We start from the raw sequence: 23,381 nt of genomic DNA, 5'->3' as shown, positions 1-23,381 counted from the left end.
CTTTGCTCGCTCAAGAAACACGATGGAGCACCTGCTATTTGCCACTGTTGCAGGTTCAGAGCTGTTATTGGATACCATTGATTCGGTTCCCAACATCGTGACCCCTGGGGCAGAAGAGAACTGTCCCATAAGGTCTTCTAGGCTATGATCTTTATGGGAGCTGTCATCAGGCCTCTCTTCTGCAAAAGCACAGGCGGAGTTCAAACTGGCCACCTTTCATCCACTAACAGTTTCCTAAGGTTAAACTTTCTGCCCAAGTGCTTCGCTGTTGTACCATCAGGACTTCAGGCGCAGGTTGGTAGGCACATGTGAGTAAGACACCCACATTGAGAAGACCAGGTTCCAAAAGTCCTTGTGTCTGCCCAACCATCAGCATCCCGTTTTGCACCTTGGGATTTTTACCTCTCACCCACAGAGGTAAATCACCTGGTGAACGCCTGCAGTCTCACCTGCTCCCTGATGCCGTCCCACAAGCACATCTGCTCCGGCCATGCAACCCATTCCCAGGATACAGACGACGATGCCCACAAAGTGTACAGCCTTGTAGCGAATCAGCAGGAAGAACCAGGAGAGCAGAATCACCACGGGAATGACAAAGCAGTCCAGGAGCTGTCGGGAAGGGGAGAGAAACAACAGGGCGAGTTGGCCAAGTGATAACGAAAAAGAATCCCACTCTGTCTGAAGGCTGTCTAAAGGGTGACCCGGACCCTGTTTTCTTTTTTCCCCTTTTGGTATTTGTGTGTATAAAGTCATAATTGATGCAGTTAAAACAGACTCTCTGAAGCAAATGCAAATTAACTTTTTCTCTTAATTGTAAGCATCCCTCAAGTCTCAAGGGCAAAGGGAGAGGATACATCCATAAGAAAAGCTGGCGGCATCGACATTCCTGCCTTCTCTGAGTCTGGGGCTTCTTGGCCTCCCCACTGTCTCAGAACCATGGCCAATTCCACGGGAACACATCAGATACTGAGAAAACATGCTGACCCGTTTGAGACGGTCCGTTGCTGTAGAAGGACGTGTGAGAAGGGAGAGTGCAAAGGTCTTAGCACATTTGATCAATGATTGGACCTTGGATAAAAAATCACCTAGAAGTTAAATTCCCTCAGATAATGGTCTCTCCACCACCAGGACATTAGAGTAAATCCCGGTATGTATTCAGGGTGCCTGGCTTACAGACCATTTGTACTTGTCCTTTGTTGCTCCTTGTTGGGTGCTATGGCGTCAGTTCCGCCTCCTCGCGATCCGATCTACGACAGAACGAGAAACGGCCCATCCTGCACTTTCCTCACCCTCACCGTCATGCTTGAGCCCATCGTGGCAGCAGCTGTGTCCATCCACGTAGTTCAGGGAATTCCTCTGCCACTGACCCTCTCCCTTCCCAGTCATGCTGTCCTTCTCCAGGATCCTGTCGTATGTCGAACGGAAGCGAGCTAAAGCCTCACTATCACCATTTTCAAAGAACATTCTGGTTGTACGTCTTCCATGACAGCTGTACTTGTCCTTCAATAGGTCATGATGTATTCCATATGTCATCGACACCATAATCAAAAGCATCGATTCTTCTCTAGTCTACCTTATTGACTGTCGAGTTTTCAGGTACATATAAGATGGTTGAAAGCATCATGGCTGAAGGTATATAGCACACCAATCTGGCACACTTGGGTCTCCAAAGTGGTATCTTCATTTTTAACACTTTAAAGAGGTCTTTTGGTCCTCCCTCCTTTCTCCTCCCTGGTAACGATCTAAGACTGCTTCCTTCTGTGTGTACACCTTTTCTTGACTTTCTATAATAGTGGTCTCAGGCAATATTTATTCTTTTGTGACTTATTCTACTCAGCATAAGGTCCCCCAGGTTCATCACAAACAGCAAAATGCCCCTCCCCTGCCCCCCCATCGCCATTGCTAGTGAGACACAGCAAACCTGCACAGGTCACAGTCCTCCAGCAGACAGCCTGGTCTTTCTCCCTGGGAGTGGCTGTTGGGTTTGAGCCACCATGGTGCCCCCAGGGCTAATTTTGGTGAAGGAAAAGGCAATATGCAATAAGGGAGTGATCAGTGTATTACCACTAAATCAACGGAGGGCACTGAGAAGTGCACAAGTGTTAGAGACCACAAAGGTCAATGCAGTTACGTCTATTACATACCGTTACATAATCTGGCAATAATAACAAATAACAATCTATGAATGAATACATAGGCAAGTATGCAAGCTGGTTTAGACCCATGACCATATACAGCTTGGTGCAGTGCAGTGAATTATTTACTATGGTCTTCTAGTCTTTTTTAAAAATAGTTTTATTGGACTGTAATTCACATATTATACAATAACTCAGTTACAGAAAGAGTTGTGTAGTTATTACCACAATCAATTTTAGAACAGTTTTCTCTTTCTTATAGTCATTGTGGTTAGTTTCCCATTTCCCCCCAACCTCCCCTGCCACACCCCTAGATCATCGTTAATTTAGTGACTGTCTATAGATTTACCTATCCTGGATTTCAGATTCAGAAAAACATACAAAACAAAACAAAAATTGAACAAAAATAGAACTCAACAACAATGACCAAATAAGACAGAGAAAAACCTCAATTGAGAAAAAGTAGAAAATATTGAAAACTGGAACAAATTAAAAATGGGTCAAAAGAGAGACTGAATGATAAAGTGGTACATTTTAACCTAATTACATCTGCCATCATCAGCTTTGCAGTGTTCTCGGTCTGATAGCAACGCTGTCAGAAGACAGGCACCAGAGGTTTAATTTGCACGTGGGGGCTCTGCAAATGAACTTTGGGCTTCCAATGTTTGTTTGTTTTTTGCCTTCTGAACACTGGTTGCTCAGAATTTAAGCTCTTTTGGATTTGAATTTTATTACATATAATCCTTGGATCTTGCAGGCTATTGTGCTGCTTCACTTAGATGGCTACTTCTTTTAAGACCAGCCTTTAAGACCCCGGGCACTATTCCTTCTGAGAGTTGGACACCATGTAATTTCTTCACCACACTTTGCTATAGTACTTATATTTCCCATGATCTATTCATGACAGTGAGTATCAAGTCAAGCCATGTTATAAGCACTAATTGTTCTTAGACTAGGGATACAATTAATTGTGAGCTCAAAATCTACTCATATATCTATGGTGTGTATATATTCCTGGCTCACTTTAGAGACATCATTATCATTTTATTGGTGAACATTATAAATCCTTCCCATGCGATTTAAGGCAATTTTATTGAACCCAAAAGGGAATATCGCAGATCAGTAATGGGAGCCAAGCCAAGCCAGAATGCCCCTGTGGAGCCCCAAAAATAGACTTCAGGCTAGGAGGGGCAACTCCCAGAAACCCCCAGGAGATAGTCATAAAGGTCAGTGGACAGACCTGGAATTATCTATATTCTTTCCCCCCCTCTTTTTATTCATTTTTTTCTTTTATTTTTGTATTGTCTACATTATTGTTAAGTTGCCTACTTATATAAAACAGGCATGGGAGCAAGGCAGAGGAGAAAGCAATGGGACTGGAGGTTCTTAGGGGATGGGGAGAAGGAGGAGGGGGAAGGGAGAGGTGAGCAAACAATGCCATAAACAGGGAACAACTAGGGAATTAAAATCAACAATGAGAAGGACATAGAAATCCTGGGGGTGTTGGAGCAACAGCAATCCAACTTCGAAGAATTACTAAGAGGCAGAAAAAGGGTGAATAGGATGGTGAGGCAGGAAGAAGATAAAAGGAAACAGAGGAAAGATCTAGGTAGCAAAGCTATGGATAGAGGTATAAACATAGGTGTGTACTTATGTAAATATCTTAATTCATAAAAATAGAGGTATTGGCATATGTACATATATTTATAGGGCAATACATTGAGGAAGTGAATGGACTTTGGGCCACTGCTCAAGCCCACACTCAACACAAGAATACTTTGTTCTAACAACCTGACATTCTGTGGTGCCCATCCTCCTAGCATGATCGCTGAAGACAAAGCGGATGCACAAGCAAATGTGGTGAAAAAAGCTGATGGTGCCTGGCTATCAAATGATATAGCATCTGGCCATCGAGGAGAGAAACCACAAGACCACATGGAAGAAGCACACCAGCCTGTATGATCATGAGGTGTCGAAGGAATCAGGTAATAGGTACCAGAAGATCCCAAACAAACAACCCCCCCTCCAATATTGTTAAGAATGAAGGGGGTCAGAGCAGAGATCCCAAGCCCATCTGTAGTCAATGGGACATCCCCTCACAGAACGGTTACAAGGATGGGATGAGTCAACAGGGTGCAGTATAGCACCGATGAAACACACAATGTTCCTCTGGTTCTTTGAGGCTTCCTCACCCCCCACTATCATGACCCCAGTCCTGCCTTTCAGTTCTGGCTAGACCGGAGCATGTACACTGGTACAGATAAGAGCTCACAACACATGGAATGCAGGTCAGATAACCCCCTCAGGTACAGAATTGGGAGTAGCAATACCAGGAGGGGGGTGCAGAGTAGGGAGGAAGAAACTATAGGGGAAGGGAGACAGCGGTCAGTGTGAGCTATGAAAATAATAATTTATAATTTATCAAGGGGTTATGAGGGTGGGACGGGGGAGGGAAGATAAAAAGAGGAACTGATACCAAGGGCCCAAGTAGAAAATAAATGTTTAGAAAATAATGATGTCAACATATGGACAAATATGCTTGATACAGTTGCTGTATGGGTAAAATCACCCAATAAAATGATCTTAAAGAGAAAAGAAGGAAAGAAAGAAAAAGAAAAAGTAAAGTCTGGTTCACTAAGTGGGGTTTTCACATCAGATGAATCTGGTTGTGGCCTATGAAGGATGCTGTGCACCTCGAAAGGCCAGAGTCTAAAGTCCCAGTTTCTATAGCACGTGAGCTGGGTCAACAAGGGCTGGATCAAAAATAGGTCAAAAGCAGTCCAATTAAGAAGATAATACCAGTTGTATTCTTCCTTTGGGGTCTATATAAGTAACATTATGCATTTTCCCTAATGGCAGGTTGCTTCACCTGGTTTATCCACCAACAAAAGTATAATCACCTTCTCCGAGACAGACATGTCCATGGCCCCTTGACTTGAACTTCTAGTGAGGTTCTCTAATTACTCTTGCAACAAGGTCTATTGATTTAGGGTGACCATAGAACAAAGTTTTGTGGCAATAACTAATTGATCTTCTTCTCCTCAATATTTGGAAACTGATCCCAAATGAGGTGAGGTCTCCACTCTCAAAGTGGTTTTAAATGTACAAATAAGGGGGTGATATAGGGCTCATAGGCACTAGGCAGGCTCACTACCTCATTGCTTGGAGACAGGATTAGAAGGTCACATGACCTGGAATCAGAAGCCTGCCTTCATCTTGCTGTTTATCTTTATAGTAATACAGACTCATACAATATTTGTGCTTTTTGTGATTGGCTAACCAGTATAATGGTCTCTAGGTCCATCCATGTCATGTGGTGTTTTGTGGTTTCATCACTATATTTTAGGGATCCATTTTATTCCATTGTGTATTTACATGACAGTTTCTTTATCCATCCTTCTACTGATGGGTCTTAGTAACCATAGTCTTTGTAATGTCTACAAAATGATTTTTTTTCCTTTTGTGTCTGAGTAGAAGAGGGTGGGGAGGACGATCATACATTGTATGAATTAATTGTAAGTGATTGTTTATAGGGTTAATTCTGGTGCTAAAAACTTGGAACATTTATTTGGGAATTGGTCAATTGGGCCATTCTGCTGGGTACAGAATGAGTCATCCCAGGAGTAAAAAGGAGAGATCTCACTGCCATCTAGAAAGAATAGTCAGGAGTGTAGTATGTCCACGAGACTCCAAGATCCTTGTCCTGGGAATCTACGTGATCCAGGCACGGGAAGCTGTGACACCAGAGGAATGGCAGAGTAGGAACATCAGCAGAGCCAATGCTTCCCAACTGAGTAAAAGTAGGTGCCTTTAGACAGGAGGTTCAGTTTGGAGCTGGGTACCCGCAGGCACCCCCTGGAGCAAAGCTAAGCGTGCTGACCTGTGGGGTTAGAGCCGGGAGGGAGCCTTCCACTGGAGACTCATGATGGAGTGGAGTGACCTCTAGGCACTTATCAACAGCATTAAAATATCTTTTTAATACAGCAAGACAGGGGCTAGAACAAGGGACTAAGGGCCAGAAAAGACAGAGAAGAGGCTGTCCTGACCAAGAACTCTATCCTGAACATTTCTGATCCCAAATTGTAACTATTAACTTCTCTAATAAATGCCTTCAGGGTGAGTATGGGCTGTGTGCACTGTGTAGCTATTGGAGATAGAGAGGGTGTAGTGCCGGGAATAGCTGGGGTCACAACTGGTAAGAAGGTTGGAAGGTGGAGGCATGTCTGACGCCAGCTTCTTAGAGATTAGCCTTTCACCGATATGGAGTTTGACTCTCCTTCCTCTTTGTAAAGCCAGAGGCTACATGCCACTCCATGCCCTTCCATAGTTAGATAATATTTCTACATAAATACATATTTATATGTACTATAAATATGTCCATGTATACAACAGAACAAACAAAGGACAAAGAAATGTAGACTCTTAACCATAACCAAATAACTTGTGGGAATTAATCATTGGGCTTGAAGACTTAGGACCACAATGCTAAATCAACTGGCATAGCATAGTTCATGAGATTATATTCTAAAACCTACTGTGGTAAGTAACAGCTGGGCTTTTAAAAACTAGCAAGTGACCATCTAAGATGTAAAGAATGTTTTTTCCTGTCTGAAGGAAAGAGGAGGCAAGAAAGATCAAAGACTCAAGGAAGCAATTAGTCGAAAGCCCTACTAAACAGCATCAGAAGAATTAGATGGTGCTGCCTGGCTACCACTACTAAAAGAAAAATGTAGAACAATATTCAAAATCATAAAAAGGACTGGACTTACCAATCTGATGGAGACTTGTACTCCACAAGACATGGAACTGAACCTGTCTCCAGGGATCATGTTTCAGCCAAACCAAGACATATGAAGCCAATAATTACTCTCATGAGGAATGTACTCCTTAGAATAACCAATAATAATAGAAGACTAAAGGGATATCACTAGCTGACATCAGATGGATCTTGGCTCAAAGCAAAGAATACCTGAAAGAGGTTTACTTGAGATTTCTTGATGATGAAAAGGCATTCAACGGTGTGGATCAAAACAAACTGGATAGCACTGACAAGAATGGGAATCCCAGAGCACTTCACTGTGCTCAAGCAGAACCTGGACCTGGGTCAAGAGTTGGTTGTTCAAAGAGAACAGGGGGATACTATGCGAAAAGGTGTGAGTAAAGGTTGTATCCTTTCTTCATGCGGATCCACTGTATGCCGAGTAGATCACCTGAGAAGCTGCAGACTCTGAAGAACATGGCATCTGGCTTGGAGGAAGGCTTATTGACAATCTGTAATATGCAGATGACACACTTTGCTTACTGAAAGTGAGGCAGACTTGAAGCACTTGCTGATGAAGGCTAAGGATTGCAGTCTTCAATATGGATTACAACTCAAACTAAAGAAAATAAAAATCCTCATAATTTGGCCCATAGATAGCATCATCAACAATGGAGAGAAGAATGAATTTGCCAAAGATTTCATCTTGCTTGGGTCCACAATCAATGCTGATGGAAGCAGCACTCAAGACATCAGGAGACATATTGCATTGAGTAATCTGCTGCACAAAATATCTTGAAAGTGTTGAAGAGCAAGAGTAGAAGTTAGTTTGAGGGCTAAGGTGTGAGTGACCCACGTCATGGATGTGGATTATGGATATAAGTATAATGAAATCCTTGACAACTTTAATATTTTGTCCATTTATCAAGATACTGCTTATTGGTCCAGTTGGGAGGGTTTTTTCATTACTTAAGTTGAGGGATAATCTATATTTCAGGCTATAGTCTTGGCTCTTCATCAATATATGCTTCAAGTCCCCTTGGCTTTCAGCAAGCAAGGTTGTGTCTATCTCTCACCTTCATGCCACATTCTTCTTCTCAGGGTCCACCTCCTCAGATGACTTGCTTGGTGTACAGATTGAGTAAGTATGATGAAAGGTCCAATGCTGAGGCACACCTTTCCTGATTTTAAACCACACAATTGCCCCTTGTTCTGTTGGAATGACTACTTCATGGGCTATGTACAGTTTCCTCAGGAGCACAATGAAGTGTTCTTGAACTCTCCATTCTTCTCAATGTTGCCCATAATTTGTCATGGCTCACAGCTTTTAATGTCTTTGCCTAGTCAATGGAACACAGGCATACATCATTCTGGTATTCTCTGCTTCAAGTAAAGATCCATCTGACCTCATCCATAATGTCCCTAATTCTGTGTCCTCTTCTGACTCTGACTGGGATGACAGGTCTTTATTGACAGGCTGGTGCAATCTTTATTTGAATCTTCTTCAGCAAAATGTACGTGTAACACTGAAGATATTATTTGATAATTCCCGTATTCTGTTGGCTCATTTTTCTTCCAACTGTGCATAAATATGGATCTCTTCCAGTCAACTGACCAGGTAGCTGTCTTTCAAATTAGTTAGCAGAAGACGAGTAAGCGCATCTAGATTTGTAGTAGCTTGTTGAAATATCTCAATTGCTATTCGGTCAATTTCTGGAGCCCTGTTTTCCATCAGTGCATTAGTGAACTTCTTCCTTAAATAGCAGTTCTTAATCACATGCTATCCTCTAAAATAGTGGACTGCCAATCCATTATTTTTGTTCCAGTGACTCTATGCATTCCTTCCATCTGTTATAAGAACCTGAAGAATTGGTGGGCAATTGGTGTAAAATAATATAGTGAGATGAGAAGTCCCCTGTGCTGGAATCAGAAGTCCTGAATTGGAAGTCTAAAAAACCCTCAAGAAATCACTGCCATTGAATCAATGTTGACTTGCGGCAACCCTCTAGGACAGGGTAGAACTGCCTCTGTGGTTTTCCAAGACTATAACGGTTTATGGGAATAGAAAGCCTCATCTTTAACTTGTGGAGCGACTGTTGGCTTTGAATTGCCTACCCTGCCAACCACTCTGCCACCAGGGCTCCTATTTGAAGACTAGTCCTCATTTATGGTTGTATGACATGAACAAATCGCAAACTCAATCTCCATCAGTTGAATGAAGAAGATAGTAGTTCCTGCCGTCTCTTCCCAAAGATCATATTTAAATGTAGAGATAATAGAGGTGAAGGTATATTTTATAACGTACTCAATGCTTATCATGCTTCCAATGCTTTATAAGGTATTCAATGCTTATCATGCTTCCAAACAGATATGCCGGGCTTCCTGAAATGGGCTCAGATTCTACAATACTCTGGTATGATGTACTGACCTATGGATACTTCATTCAGGACAGAGTCTCCAACTAGATAGGCTGGCTGTATCATATGACCTTGAACTTCAGTGTGACAAGTTCATTTGAAGTCTCATCCCACTGCTTAGTACAACTCCTCCTTCAGAATCCTAAACAAGTGGTACCTTGTTGTGTGTAGCAGTCAGACTCAGCTCAAGTCAGTTCCTAACTGATGGGCTTCCCACGCACAATGAGATCAGTCCGCTGTGATACATAATGCTCCATAGAGTTCAGGCCTTTTTGTCTAGTCTATGTTAGTTTGGAAGTTTCACTGAAGCTTGATCACATCCTGTTGTTTTTGGTAGATGCTATCAAGTTGGCTCTAAGTCATAGCAACCCTATGTACAACAGAACGACGCACTGCACTGTCCTGCACCATCCTCACAAGTGTTCCCAGGCCTGACCCCATTGTAGCCAACAGGTCAATCCATCTCCCTGAGGGTTGTCCTCTTTTTCCTTGTCCCTTTACTTTACCGAGCATGATGTCCTTCTCTGGGGACACAAAGAATGGGATGATACATGCCACATGAAGACAGAGGGGTATCCTAGGAAAATAGGGCCTGCTGTGATTCGTTGTAAGTTGCTGAATGGTCTTTCATAGTCGGCGATGGAAACTGCTCATTGGAGCCCCTCTCCTCTAGTGGTACCCAGAGCATGTGCCGTACACTCAATACATCTGTGATCTGTATGAAGATCACCAAGGACATGAGGAACTGCAGGCACAACATGACAAAGATCTGCCCCCAGAGCCAACAGAGAAAGAGAGCCTTCTCTCAGAGCCCTTGTGGCACCGTGGTTGAGCAATTGACTGCTGAATTAACAGTTGGCAGCTTGAACCCAGTAGGGAAAAGGATGTAGCAGTCTGCTTTCAAAAAGACAGATAGCCCTGAAAAACTCTGTGGGGCAGTTCTATCTTGCCATCTGGAAGAAAACAAACATCAAATTAAACAAGCTCACTGTCAGGGTCAATTCCAACTCTGCACAGGGTTTCTGAAACTATATCAATATTCATTGGAGCAGATGGCCTCATCTTTCTCTCTCAGAACAGCTGGTGAGTTTGAACTGCCAACCTCGTGGTTAGCAGTCCAATGTTTACCTGACAGCACCACCAGGGATCTCTTAGGGTTTGACCGGATCCTCATAAGTTGGAATTGACTGGATGGCAACGGGTTTTGTTGTACCTTTTTTTAGAGCCGTTGGCCTGAGTTCCAACATCTAGCCCAGGGGTCTTCAAACTTTTTAAACAGGGGGCCAGATCACTGTCCCTCAGACCTGTTGGAGGGCTGGACTATAGTTAAAAAAAAACAAACTATGAACAAATTCCTATGCACACTGCACACATCTTATTTTGAAGTAAAAAACAAAACAGGGCAAAAACACCCGGCGGACTGGATAAATATCCTTGATGGGCCTCATGTGGCCCGCGGGCCGTAGTTTGCCCTACAAACTCAGAGAAAACAAAATGGCTGTTGGCTAAAGCTGCCTGCTGAGGCGTTTCTGTTATAGCAGCACGAAGAAACCCAAGACTGGACCCCAGACTAGGTCAGGCCCGATGGGGGCTTTCTTCCATCCTATATCTCTCCTTTGTAGACCGGCACGAAAGCACTAAATTAATTTGGAACCACTGGGAACATCCCTGATGTTTCTGTTCCCCTAGGGGCCCTGAGAACCCAACTGGAGTCTCAGCACTCAGAGCATTGCTGGGTGCATGCGCAGGGTTCAACAGACAGGGAGGCTTCAAAGGGTTATGGGAAAATGCCACTATCTTTTAATTCCATTTCCTCAGTATTATTTGAAGCCCTTTCCCATCAAGAAACATCAAGATATTTAATGATTAGAAACATCAAAATGGAACCTCTAAAGAGCCCTCAAATGCAAAACTCACTGCCAAGGAGTAAATGCCAATTCATAGCGACCCTCCAGGGCAAGATAGAACTGCCCCTGTGGTTTTCTGAAATTGTAACTTTTTATTAGAGGAGTAAGCCCAGCAGTGGTTTCGAACTGCTGACCTTGCAACTTGCGGCCCAGCATGTAACCTTTGTGCCCCAAGGCTCCTGTTAAAGATCGGCAGGGGCACCACACACACACTTAGCTGCCAACTAACAGGCTGGTGGTCCCAGCTCCCCCAGGGACTCTGGGAGCAGAGACCTGGTTACCTGCTCCAGTGATGATTATAGGCTGGGAAAGGGATCCTGTGGGGCAGTTCTACTCTGAGATGTAAGGTCGTTGTGAATGGAGTTACTTGCCGCACACAACCAGGAAAACCTTGATGCCTTAAAGGCTGAAAAACCTAGGCTCAAAAGTCTTCCTGAAGAGCACACTGCTTTGGGGCACCATGAAAAACACACAGGACCCTTCTCTCACGAAGCTCTTTGTGACCCAGGCGCACCATCTTGCTTCTGTATGCTCTGGTCCTCTCTACTCACACAATGGGTAGAGCAATCAAAGGCTCACACAGTCCTTGGAGCTGCTGGGAGAGGATGAGGTAATTGAACCATGTGGATGCTGTAGGGGCTGAGCTTAGAAGTCACAGCATCCTTGAAGGGGCCATGAAGCTTAGAAGTCACAGCATCCCTGAAGGGGGAGTGTCACAGGACAGTGGGGCAGGCTGGATTGTATGACAGTTCACAGTTGCTCATTGCAGAGTTAATTAGCAAGCAAAGTTAATGATTCCATTTGATGAGCTAATACGCTCTAAGGCAGGCTTTACAATTGGCCTCAAATGCCATTTACGCATTCTAGGAAATTTCAGTTTATGTGTGAAAACTGTTCACTGGGCAGAAAGTAGTTGGTGTTTTGTTTTAATGATTAAAAATGATGGCACCGACAGTTGAAATATTTATCTGCACACTTCACAATTGGGAATTCATTCTTGGGCTGGAAGCCCTAGGTCAGTGCAGCGGAAAGCCTCCATTCCTGAATTATTGAAAGCAATCTTCTCGTATTTAAGAGAGGATGGAAGTGAGCCTTTGTTGGTTCTCAGCATCATTAGAAACCCCAAAGTCCCTGATGAATTCTGCCACCGAGGCTCTTAACGGGCTTAATGCAAAAACTGTCCTATGGATAAGGAAAGGAGCTCTGGTGGTGCAGTGGGTTAAGCATTAGGCTGCTAAACGAAAGGTTGGTGGTTGGAATCCAGCTCTGCAGTTAGCACTCCAGCACATACCCCCAAAGTGACCCCAAGCTAGACAGTAAAATAACTCTCTACCACCGAGTAGGTGGTGATTCACAGTGACCTGAGAAGACAGGGTAGAACTGCCCGTGTGCTTTCCAAGACTGATACTTCAGGGGTGTAAAGAGGTCATCTTCTTCCTGGGTAGAGGCTGGTGGTTTCGACCTGCTGACCTTTGGTTAGCAGCCCACAGCGTAACCACTACACCACCAGGGCTCCTCAGTCAGACTGTGGGCACTCCATAATTGGTGGCTGATGAAGCAATGCACGCACAGGCTCTTAGCGTCACCCTGTGTGGGAAGGGGCCCTCGAGGTCACTGAGGGTGTGACATGCACACTTTGGGGAGTGGAGGCAATTTTTCATTCCTCAAGTTCTCATGGTCTCTTGTAGGACATTCAGCATCCTTGGGTTGTATGGAAGGACATGGGTGCAACGATGGTGGTTAGGACCTAGCACACACAGAATCCCTGCACCATGCCGGGACTACATTACCAACTAAGTGGACAGCCTCCCTTCCCCCAAGAAGAATTCATTTCAGAGGACAACCCTGAAGCTACAGCTCAAGGAGAGGGACATGCCTGATCAGAGCACACAGGAGCAAATGGGGTGGCGGGGAGGTAACAAGAGTGAAGCACATCCTGGCCCACTGACTCTGAGGACAATATTTCTGCTCAGATCAGCCAATGCACAGAGAGGACCATAGGGCTGGCCACACCTGAGACACGACATCCCTCACTGGCCCATAGCATTACTGGGCACAATGCTGGAGACACATTGTGGGAATTGTGGCCAATCAGACCCCACCACACTGAGGCAAAACACTAAGGGCATGCAACAGAACAGCAAGGGGAACAGAGCAATGAAGTCCCTAGGGAACACCAAAAATAGACTGTGGGGCCATCAGATTCAACCAGAAAACACCCATAAAGGTCAGCAAATAGACCTTGAACTATTTATAGACGTCTCTCTTTTTTTTGGTCGACTTTTTTGTTTTGTTGTTGTTGGAGTTATTGTTTTATTTTCTATTGTTGCTTTGTTTTGTTTGGGCTTGTGTTTGTGCATATTATCAACTCAGCAGATCTATCTAGATAAGATAGACAGGATAAATAAGCCTGAGGAGAAAATAATGGGAGGACAGTTCCGGGGGACATGGGAGAAGGGGAACCTGGGGAAAGGAAGTGGTTGTTAATAAACCAGAGACAAGGGTACAACAAGTGATCTAAAATAGATGGCGAGGTGGATGTAGGAGGCCTGGTAGGGCTTGATCAAGAGCAATGTATCCTAGAGGAATTACTGAAACCCAAATGAAGGCTGAACATGATAGTGGATCAGGAGGAAAGTACAAGGAAATAGATGAAGGACCTAGGAGGCAAAGGGCATTTACAGAGGTCTAAATGCAGACATGTACATATGTATATATATTTATATAGGATGATGGTGAAATAAATCTATGCACATATATTTATAGGTTTAGTATTAAGGAGGCAAATGGATATTGGGCCTCTACTCAAGTACTCCCTCAACACACACACTTTGTTCTAATAATCCAGCATTCTGAGATGCTCACTTTCCCAACACAAAAGCAAGTGCATAAGTAAATGTGGTGAAGAAAGCCGATAGTCCCTGGCTATTAAACGATATAGCATCTGGGGTCTTAAAGGCTTGAAGATAAACAAGTGGCCATCTAGATGAGAAGCAACGAAGCCCTCATGGAAGAAGCACACCAGCCCATGTGATCATAAGGTGTCAATAGATTCAGGTATCAGGCATCAAAGACCCAGAACAAACAAATCATGTCAATGTCAATGGGGGTGCGGTGTGGGAGTGTGGAGTGGAGGCAGCCCAAAGCCAACCTGTAGGCAACTGCAGAACCCCTTAAGAAGGATTGTGGGGAGAAGACAGGCAGTCAGGGTTACAGTATAGCACCGATGAAACATACACCTTTCCTCTGGTTCTTTAATGCTTCCTCACCCCCACTATCATGACCCTAATTCTACCTTACAAATCTGGCTAGACCAGAGCATGTACATGGGTACAGATCAGAGCTGGAAACACAGGGAATACAGGACAGATAAACTCCTCAGGACCAATATTGAGAGTAGCCATACCAGGAGGGGAAGGGGAAGGTAGGAAGAGACAGGGGGAACCAATCACAATGACCTACCTATAACCCCCTCACAGAGGGATGGACAACAGATAAGGGGGTAAAGGGAGACATCAAGCAGTGTAAGACATGAACAAATAATAATAATTTATAAATTACCATGGGTTTGTGGGGGAGGCAGAGGGAAAAATGAGAAGCTGATACCAAGGGCCCAAGTACTAAGAAAATGTTTTGAGAATGATGATGGCCACAAATGTGCATATGTGCTCAACACAATGGATGTATGTATGGATTGTGATAAGAGTTGTAGGAGCCCCCAATAAAATGATTAAAAAAAAAAAGGTTGACATCAACAGTATCTCTGTCCCGATGTTTTTGTTTTTTAAAACAATGTTTCCATGTAGGTTAATCAGAGGAATATTAACAGCTGCAGCTGGAGGGCTCATGTCTGCATCTGGAACTGAAGCAAAGAGGCCATCCGGTAGTTGGGGTTCCTAAACAGGCTCTTACGTTTCAGTGACTTTTCCCTGGGGTCACATTTTCTGGTGGTTTTTTGGTAGCTTGTTTTCTTAGCAGAGTGGGGGTCTGAGTAATAAAATAAAAGGCACCATACTGCTGGTGAGTGACCTAGAAACCTGATGGCACAGCGGTTAAAGTGCTTGACTGCTATCCTGAAGGTCAGAGGGTGGAACCCATGGGCCACTCGGGCCGAAAGCTGAGCCTCCTGCTTCTGTGAAGATTTCAGCCTTGCAAACTCTATGGGGCAGCGCCACTCTGTCCTATGCGGTCCCTGTGAGTCCGAATCAACAGGCTTGAAATGGGTTGGGCTGTGGTGACTGATATTGTTCAAAAAGCAAAAGCAAAAGCAAACAACAAATAAAAAACATTCCGTTCAATCTGCCATGAACTTTTTTTTGTAGTGTTAGGTGTTTTTTTGGCATACATTTCTCTAAGAAAACAATTATAAATATCCATATAAAATACACAAATGCCATTTCGTAATCATTGTTGGGCTCTGAAAAGTTTCAAGAACATTAGGAATTCTTTGAGCACAAAGATGTCCATTCCCTCTTAGAATTCCTACAGGGACTTGTTTTCCTAAAGATTGAGCATGAGTTTATGCTCATCTCTGGCAATCCCCGCAGAGAACTCTACGATCCGAGTCCCCAGTCGTCTGACAGACACACTGCAGTACTCGGTGGCTGAGCCCAATTTTCTCAAGTCCTGGAGACAGCACCAGGGTCAGTATGATTATAAGTAACATTTGGGGGGGTGTGTGTGTGTGCATTAAGTTTACATTTCAGTTTGCAAATTATTTTGAAAATTTACTTGATCCCTTTAAAAAGAAGATGGCTATACCCATTCTATAGAGAAGGAAACTGAGGGCCCAAAAGAAAAGCAATTGAGGGGCAAAGTGAACTCATGTATCAGGGTTCAAATGCAGCTTCCAGAAGTTACTTGAATTAAAAGCAAACAAAAACCTGCACTGACCACTGACATTGCTTTTAGGACATTACTTGTAAGAGACAAAGCACCATTAAAACATTTCAGTTTCTTGTTCTGGATGTATTGGCAGAGTGCATGTTACTAACCCCCCTCCCCTCCCCATCCCCCTTGTTATTCTTCAATCGTATCTATTCCCTCACCAGTGTATCTTCTCTGCAGTTTATAAGCTGTTGGTTATAACCCCTTCTAAACAACAACAACAACAACAACAACAACAACAACACATGCACACACGCTGGGGGGTTGATGAGGGCAGGGGTCACTTGAGGGCAGTGACTTGTCGGCGTTTAATATCAACTCACACCTCTCTCTTCCTTTCAGCGTGCTTCCATTCATCACTCCCAGACCACCTCCATTGGCCTTTAAGCACCCAAGCGTCAGAAGCTGGAGCTCGATTTCCCCCCTACCACTCTCACGGACTACCACACGTTTCGTGGATCTGTGAAATCAGCTTTCACAGACTGCCAAGCCACCTCCTACTGAGTGGGTAGCCCAAAGTGTACACTTGTTTTGCAGAATTGTTTTCCAAGTCTCCAGCTGACCTACAAGCGAGGTTTGAGTTCCAGCAAAAGGCAGAGGCTCAGAGGCAGCTGCAATGCCTTAGGGTAGCTCTTAGCAACCCAGCAGTGGCTTCAGGGGACCTTCCCTCAGGGCAAGCACCCCAAAACCCCAGGACCAGAGGACAGGATGGAGATGTGCAGGGAAGTGGAGACTTCTGCTAGGTCAGAGAGAGTTCTCTCTCTAGTTCCCCTCTCCCCACGCGAATAGTGCCAGCTACGGCGCTCCCCTAGGAACCAGTGGGAGGATGTTTCCATCTTCCACAGGCACCCCACCCTGCTTTCTGTTTCTCTGGTTCTTTCCTGCCCACCCCCTTCTGATGAGCTCCTGTGCCTGATTTTGCCCAGATGGAACTTCAGTGAGGTGCCCTAGCTCAGTTGACCTACCCTGAGCCCCCAACAGTGCCTGCGTGGACACAGGCCAACACCTTCGGACTATTGCACTGACCCTCACCATTCTCTCGGGGAGGAAACTACTTCCCTCACTGCCTCGACATAGAGCCTGGGTATGTGGAAGCCAAATAGATGTTGGCTTAAGAACAGAATAAAAATATCCCTGGCTTTACTTTTTCTAATTCCATAGCTTCCATGCCATTGTCTCCCATTTCTTGAACAATACAGGTGCGTTACTGCTTCAGTTTTAGCTGATATGTGTCTATGTCTTTATCCGTGAATAATGTTTGGTTGATGTGTATAATGTCTTTGTGAGTGTAGCACAAAGGATAAAAACCCTGGAAGTTACAGTCACTTGGATGACTGAGGAAGAACTGGAGCCTAGAAGATAGCACTGACACTACACTTTGACTAACACTATATCTCACTGTACGATCATCATTATGGTATTTTAACATTGTGAAAATGCAACGGAGCTGTGCTATATGACCCTCAAATTTGATATAAAGTAATTAAATAAAGGAAAGACTGAAATTCAGGTCCTCGTGGTATATCTCCTAGCCACATGAGGCCCAAGGATCTCATTTGTCATGTGACATCATAGTTACCCTGTGCAACCAGACTTGGCGTTAGGCATTTTCTCTCACACCCATCTGCGTTGCAAACCAAAGAGTGACCCTGAGGGTCCCTCTAGCACTAGTTCATAATCATATACTTCATGCAAAAGTCTCATCACCACCCACATCTTTCCTAGGTTTGGATTGTTGAAGAGTTCTCAGCATATGAAAACATTTTAAAAATTCAAAACAATACCCTTTAGGTATAAATTAATACACCAGGGGTTGTAGTGTAGTGGGTTATGCACTTAGGCTTCGAACCAAAGGGTTCGAAACCAAAGTTTCAATCCACCAGCCACTCCTTGGGAGCAACATGAGGTTTTTGATTTCTGTAAAGAGTTAGTCTCAGAAACCCACCGGGCTTCTACCTCATGCTGTAGGGTCACCATGAATCACAATTAACACCTAATAATCCCCCATGTAATCACCTTCATAATGGAATGTACAATTAGTTGCGAGAAGATTAGGGTAAGAGGTAACCAACACCCTCACTCAGATCATAGCACAGGTGCAATCAACCAATTGAAAGGCAGTTTCCTCAAGGGTGCAGCCTGCTTCCCATATAGATGTAAAAGCTTGTTTCTTTTCCTGGCTCTGGATTCTGGCTCATCCACTGACCTCTGGTTCTTTGGATGTGAGCCAAGATCTACCAGCCTGCTCGCTGCTCCTGGGAGTCATCTGTGGCCTGCCATCTGACCTGCTGACCTTGGCTTCATTCTCCTCTGCAGCCACCAGCTGATTCTACAACTGTCTGAGCTATTTTCTTGAAATACACGTATGTGTATGTATATAGTTAGAAGCTTTGCTGTTTTGCTTCTCTAGACAACCCAGTGTAAGACAGAAGGGCCTTCAAAAAGTTCTTGAAAAAATGGAATAAAAAAACAATAAAACTTTCCCATGATCCTTTGAAGCCCTCTCATATGTATGCACATATACAAACACCCATAGCCCCATGAGTATATGAGCACATTCTCTTTGTAGAAAATACAAAAAAGTAGGGAAAAGTTTCATGAAGAGAACAAAAGATAACAAAGATAACAAAAACCATGCATCATTACAGAAACCGGACAGAACTGCAGCTACCATCAGGATGTATTCCTCGCTAGTTCTTGCGATAAGAAGTTGAGAACACACATTAAAGACAATACTACACAGTGAATGGGTACCTCCCTCTTTGAGAAAATTTAACCTAAATCTGTAATTTACTTTATCACACCACTAGATTTAACTCTTAATTGAGTTATAATTCACATACCATAAAAATCATCTTTAAAAGTGGCTTCTAGTCTATTTTTATCATCACTCTCTAATTTCAGAACATTTCATCACCCCCAAAAAGAAACTCCACAAACAGTCACTTCTTATTCCTCAGCACCTGGCAGCCACTTTCCGTCTGCACTTGCTGTTGTTCAGTGCCATTGAATCGGGTCCGACTCATAGTGATCACACGCACAACAGAACTAAACATGACACAGTCCTGTGTCATCTTCATGACTGCTCTGATGCCTGAGCCTATTGATGAAGCCACTGAGTCATTGAAGGCCCCTCCATTTTGCCATTTTAGCATGATGTTCTTCTCACGGATTGTTCTCCCCTAACAATATGTCTAAAGTATGTAAGATGAAGTCTTGCCATCCTTACCTCAAAGGAGCGCTCTGGCTGTACTTCTTCAACACAGGTAGGTTTGTCCTTTTTAACAGTCCACGGTACTTTCAATATTCTTCTCCAGCACCACAATTTATATGCATTGTTTCTTCTTTTGTCTTCTTTATTCAGTGTCCAGTTTTTCCATGCATCTGAGGCAATAGAGAATACCATGGCTTGGATAAAGCTCACCTTAGTCCTCAAAGTAACATTCTTGCTTTTCAATATACTTAAGAGATCTTGGGCAGCAGATTTACCTAATGCAATATGTCTTTTGATCTCTTAACTGCAGCTTCTATGAGCATTAATTGTGGATCCAAGCAAGACAAAATCCTTGACAACTTCAGCCTGTTACCGATTGGTCTAGTTGTGAGGCTTTAGGCCTTCTTTACTTGAGTTGTAATCCATGCTGAAGGCTGCAATCCTTTATCTTCATCAGCAGGTGCTCCAAGTCCTCCTCACTTTCAGCAAGCAAAGTTGTGTCAATTGTGTACTGCAGACTGTTAATAAGCTTTCCTCCAATCCTGATGCCACACTCTTCTTCATATAAGCCAGCTTCTCTGATGATTTACTCAGCTACAGATTGACTAAGCATGGCAATAGGATTCAGCCCCAATGCACATCTTTCCTGATTTTAAACTATGCAATTTTCCCTTGTTCTGTTTGAATACCTACTTCTTCATCCATGAACAAATTCCTCATGAGCACAATGAGATGTTCTGGAATCCCCATTCTTCTCAAGGTTATCCACAGTTTATTATTGTCCACACTGCTGAATACCTTTGCATAGTCAATGAAACACAAGGAAATATTCTGGTATTCTCTCCTTTGAGCCAGGATCTGTCCAACATCACAATGATAGCCTTTGAATCCAGGATGAACTTCTGGAAGTTCCCTGTCAATCAATGTCCTGCTGCAACCATTGTTGGATAGTCTTCAGTAAAATGTTACTTGAATGTGATAGAAATGATATTGTTCAAACTATAGTTTGAGAATTCTGTTGGGTCATCTCTCTTTGGAATGGGCTCAAATATGTAGCTCTTCCAGTCAGCTGGCTAAATAACGGTCTTCCAAATTTCCTGTCATAGATGAGTGAGCGCTTCTAGTACTTCTTCAGCTTGCTGAAACATTTCAATTAGTTTTCCCTCAATTCCTGGAGTTTAGATTTTGGCTAACGCATGCAGTGCAGTTTGAACTTCTTCCTTCAGTACCATTGGTTCTTACTCATATGCTACCTCCTGATATGGTGACTATTGATTAGTTCTTTTAGATACAGTGGCTCTGTGAATTCTTTCCATCTTCTCTTGATGCTTCCTGTATCATTCAATATTTTTTTCCATAGAATTTTTCAAGAATGACACTAGAGGCTTTAATTGTTTTTCTGGAGATCTTTCAGTTTCAGATATTCTGAGTGTGTCCTTCTCTTCTGGTTTTCTAATTCTAGGTCTTTGCACATTTCATTATAATATTTGGCTTTGTCTTCTAGAGCTGCCTTTTGAAATTTCTATTTGGCTCTTTGACTTCATCCTTTCTTCCATTTGCGTTAGCTGCTCTCTGATCAAGGGCAAGTTTCAGAGTCTTTTCTGACAGCCACTTTCATCCTTTTTTTCTTCCCTGTCTCTTAATGACCTTTTTTGCTTTCTTCCTGAATGATGTTCTTGATGTCCTCCCACAGTTCATCAGGTCTTCTGTCAGAAGTGTCAAATGTGTCAAAGCTGTTCCTGAGGAGTTATTGGAATTCAGATGGGATAAACTCAGGTTGTTGACTTGTTTTAATTTTCTTCAGTTTTATCCTGAAATGACATGTAAACAATGTGTGTCTGTTCCACAGTTGGTCCTGTTGCTGCTGTTATTGAGTTTCTCCATCCTGTATTCCTATAGATGTAGTTAATTTGATTTCTGTGTATTCCTTTTGGGGAAGTCCATGTGTATAGTCACCTTTTGTGTTGTTGAAAAAAGGTGTGAACAAATCATTGGTTTTGCAAAATTCCATCATGTGATTCCCCACTCCATTTCTATCACCAAATCCATACTTTCCAACTACCTGTGCTTCCTCTTGGTTTCCAACTTTTGCACCCAAATCACCAATAATTATCACTTCATCCTGATTGCATGTTTGATCAATTTCTGACAGAAGTCATTGGTAGAATTCTTAAATTTCTTCATTACTAGCTTTGCTGTTTGGTGCATAAATTTGAATAGTTGCATGGATTGGATTTCCTTGAAGGGAGAAAGACATAATCCTATCACAGACAGCATTGTTCTTCTGATGGCTTTAGCAATATTCTTTCTGACAATGAACATAAGGCCATTCCTCTTGATTGTGTTATTCCCGGCATAGTAGATCACGATTTTCTGATCCAAAATAGAAAATACCAGTCCATTTCTGCTCATTAATGCCTAGGATATCGAGCTTTATGCCTTCCGCTTCATTTTTGACCATGTCCAATTTTCCTAAATTCACACTTTGAATGTTGCACATTTCAAGCCTTCGAAGGTGTTTGTCGCTGCTTCCCCTGACCGTGAGTCGTACCCCACCAGCAAACGAAGGACCCAGGGGCTCCACTCCCACAGCCTAGGCTGAGTGGATCCTCTTTGCACAGCGTTTCCTATTCTGGACATTTCATATAAATAGGCCCATACAATATGTGACTTTTTCCAATTTGCTTTTTCCCCAGTTAACAATCTTTTAAAGGCTGTCAGAGTATAGCTTGCACCAGCACTTTTATTTCTTATTAGTGTCGAGTAATCTTCTATTGAATGGATATATCACAATATAATGATCTAGTCCTGAGAAAAATTTGTTTTGTTTCCAAGTTTTGATTATTATTGATAATTAGGCATTAAAATTTTCAAGAAAGCTTTTATGAGGGGGCATAAATTAATTTTTCTTTGATCGATATGGAGAGGTGGCATTGGATGGAGAATTACTGAACTCTTTCAAAATGTATGAAGATTCTAGTTTCTCCACATTCTTGTCAACAATTTGTATTTTGAATTTTATTCATCCCAGTGGCAATCACTTAGGGTAAACAAGGGATGGACTGGGAAAATGCCACCTTTGCTACCATGTGGTAAGGATCGGCATGGATTCATTCCCGAAAGGTAGCAATGAATCTAGTCTTCATCTTTCCATTTTCCCATCTTTACCTCCAGTTGCCCGTTGTCCCCTTCTAACTCTGGTCACTGGTCAGAACCCACAAGTTCTAGGCCACCTGGTTTCTGTCTGCCCAGTGAGCAGAGGGCAGTCCCTGCTTGCTCTCCTTGCCCCTCCGCAACTGTTTTCTGAAATGACTCAGAGAAGTCAGAGAGATTAGACTGCATTTATAACTACAGACTTAGTATAATCAAAGAAGAATCCAAAGAGGTACATAGGGTGAAGCAGGAGAAGAGTCACAATGCACAGCTTCCCTGTTCCATGCGTGATCACCAATCAGCAAGCTCCTCTGAGCATAAGGGCATGAGGGCTTTGTTAGCCTCGCCGTGGCCATGATCCATTGTACCATGTTTCCTGAGGGTAGTCTGAATTCCGTCTTGGACTGGTTAGTGGCCTCAGGTGTGACCTGCCTGTTAGGGTTCTAGAACAGAGGCCAGGGGATTCCACACCTTGCAGCAGGGCTGACTTGTGTCTCCTACTCCCGTCTCAACGTAGTGTAAACATTCTCAGGCAGATGTACTACAGAAAATGTTTGTCGGGACTTGATTCCTATCTAGAGTTAGTTCTTCCAGCAAGGGAAATCCTTCCTAATCATGAAACAGGCGGAGAAAACACCCAGCAGAAACTATTCTCTCTCCCTTTTGTTTTCTGTTAAGGCATAACAACACCATGTGATAAAGCCATCATTGGATATTAAATTAGCCACTTTCCCTTTGGGATGGAGTTGATTAATAATGGAGAGAAAGTTTTTATCATTGCTTCGCCTGGCCTGTGTGCTATCATGGGAAGAATATTAGGATACATTCCATTTATAATATTTTGGTTAAGGGCCTCCATGTCACCATCATAGTAGGCATAACAATTTCTGAAAGGAGAACATCAGAATA

At 43.2% G+C, this 23,381-nt stretch overlaps 1 protein-coding gene across 1 annotated transcript in view; it reads right to left on the bottom strand.

Annotated features, from left to right (window-relative positions):
• The window catches only part of SLC35F1 (solute carrier family 35 member F1), a 251,847-nt gene that overhangs the window by 46,585 nt on the left and 181,881 nt on the right, over positions 1-23,381 (bottom strand). The window contains exon 4 of the mRNA XM_013004495.2: positions 450-609. Coding sequence (XP_012859949.1) covers positions 450-609 — 160 coding nt within the window. The remainder of the gene's footprint in view (positions 1-449; positions 610-23,381) is intronic.

The sequence above is a fragment of the Echinops telfairi genome, unplaced genomic scaffold, assembly GCF_000313985.2.
Source record: "Echinops telfairi isolate 266 unplaced genomic scaffold, ASM31398v2 ScPeMD7_3533;HRSCAF=4204_0, whole genome shotgun sequence".
NCBI classification, from domain to species: domain Eukaryota; kingdom Metazoa; phylum Chordata; class Mammalia; order Afrosoricida; family Tenrecidae; genus Echinops; species Echinops telfairi.
This window is presented reverse-complemented; position numbering and strand designations above follow the sequence as displayed.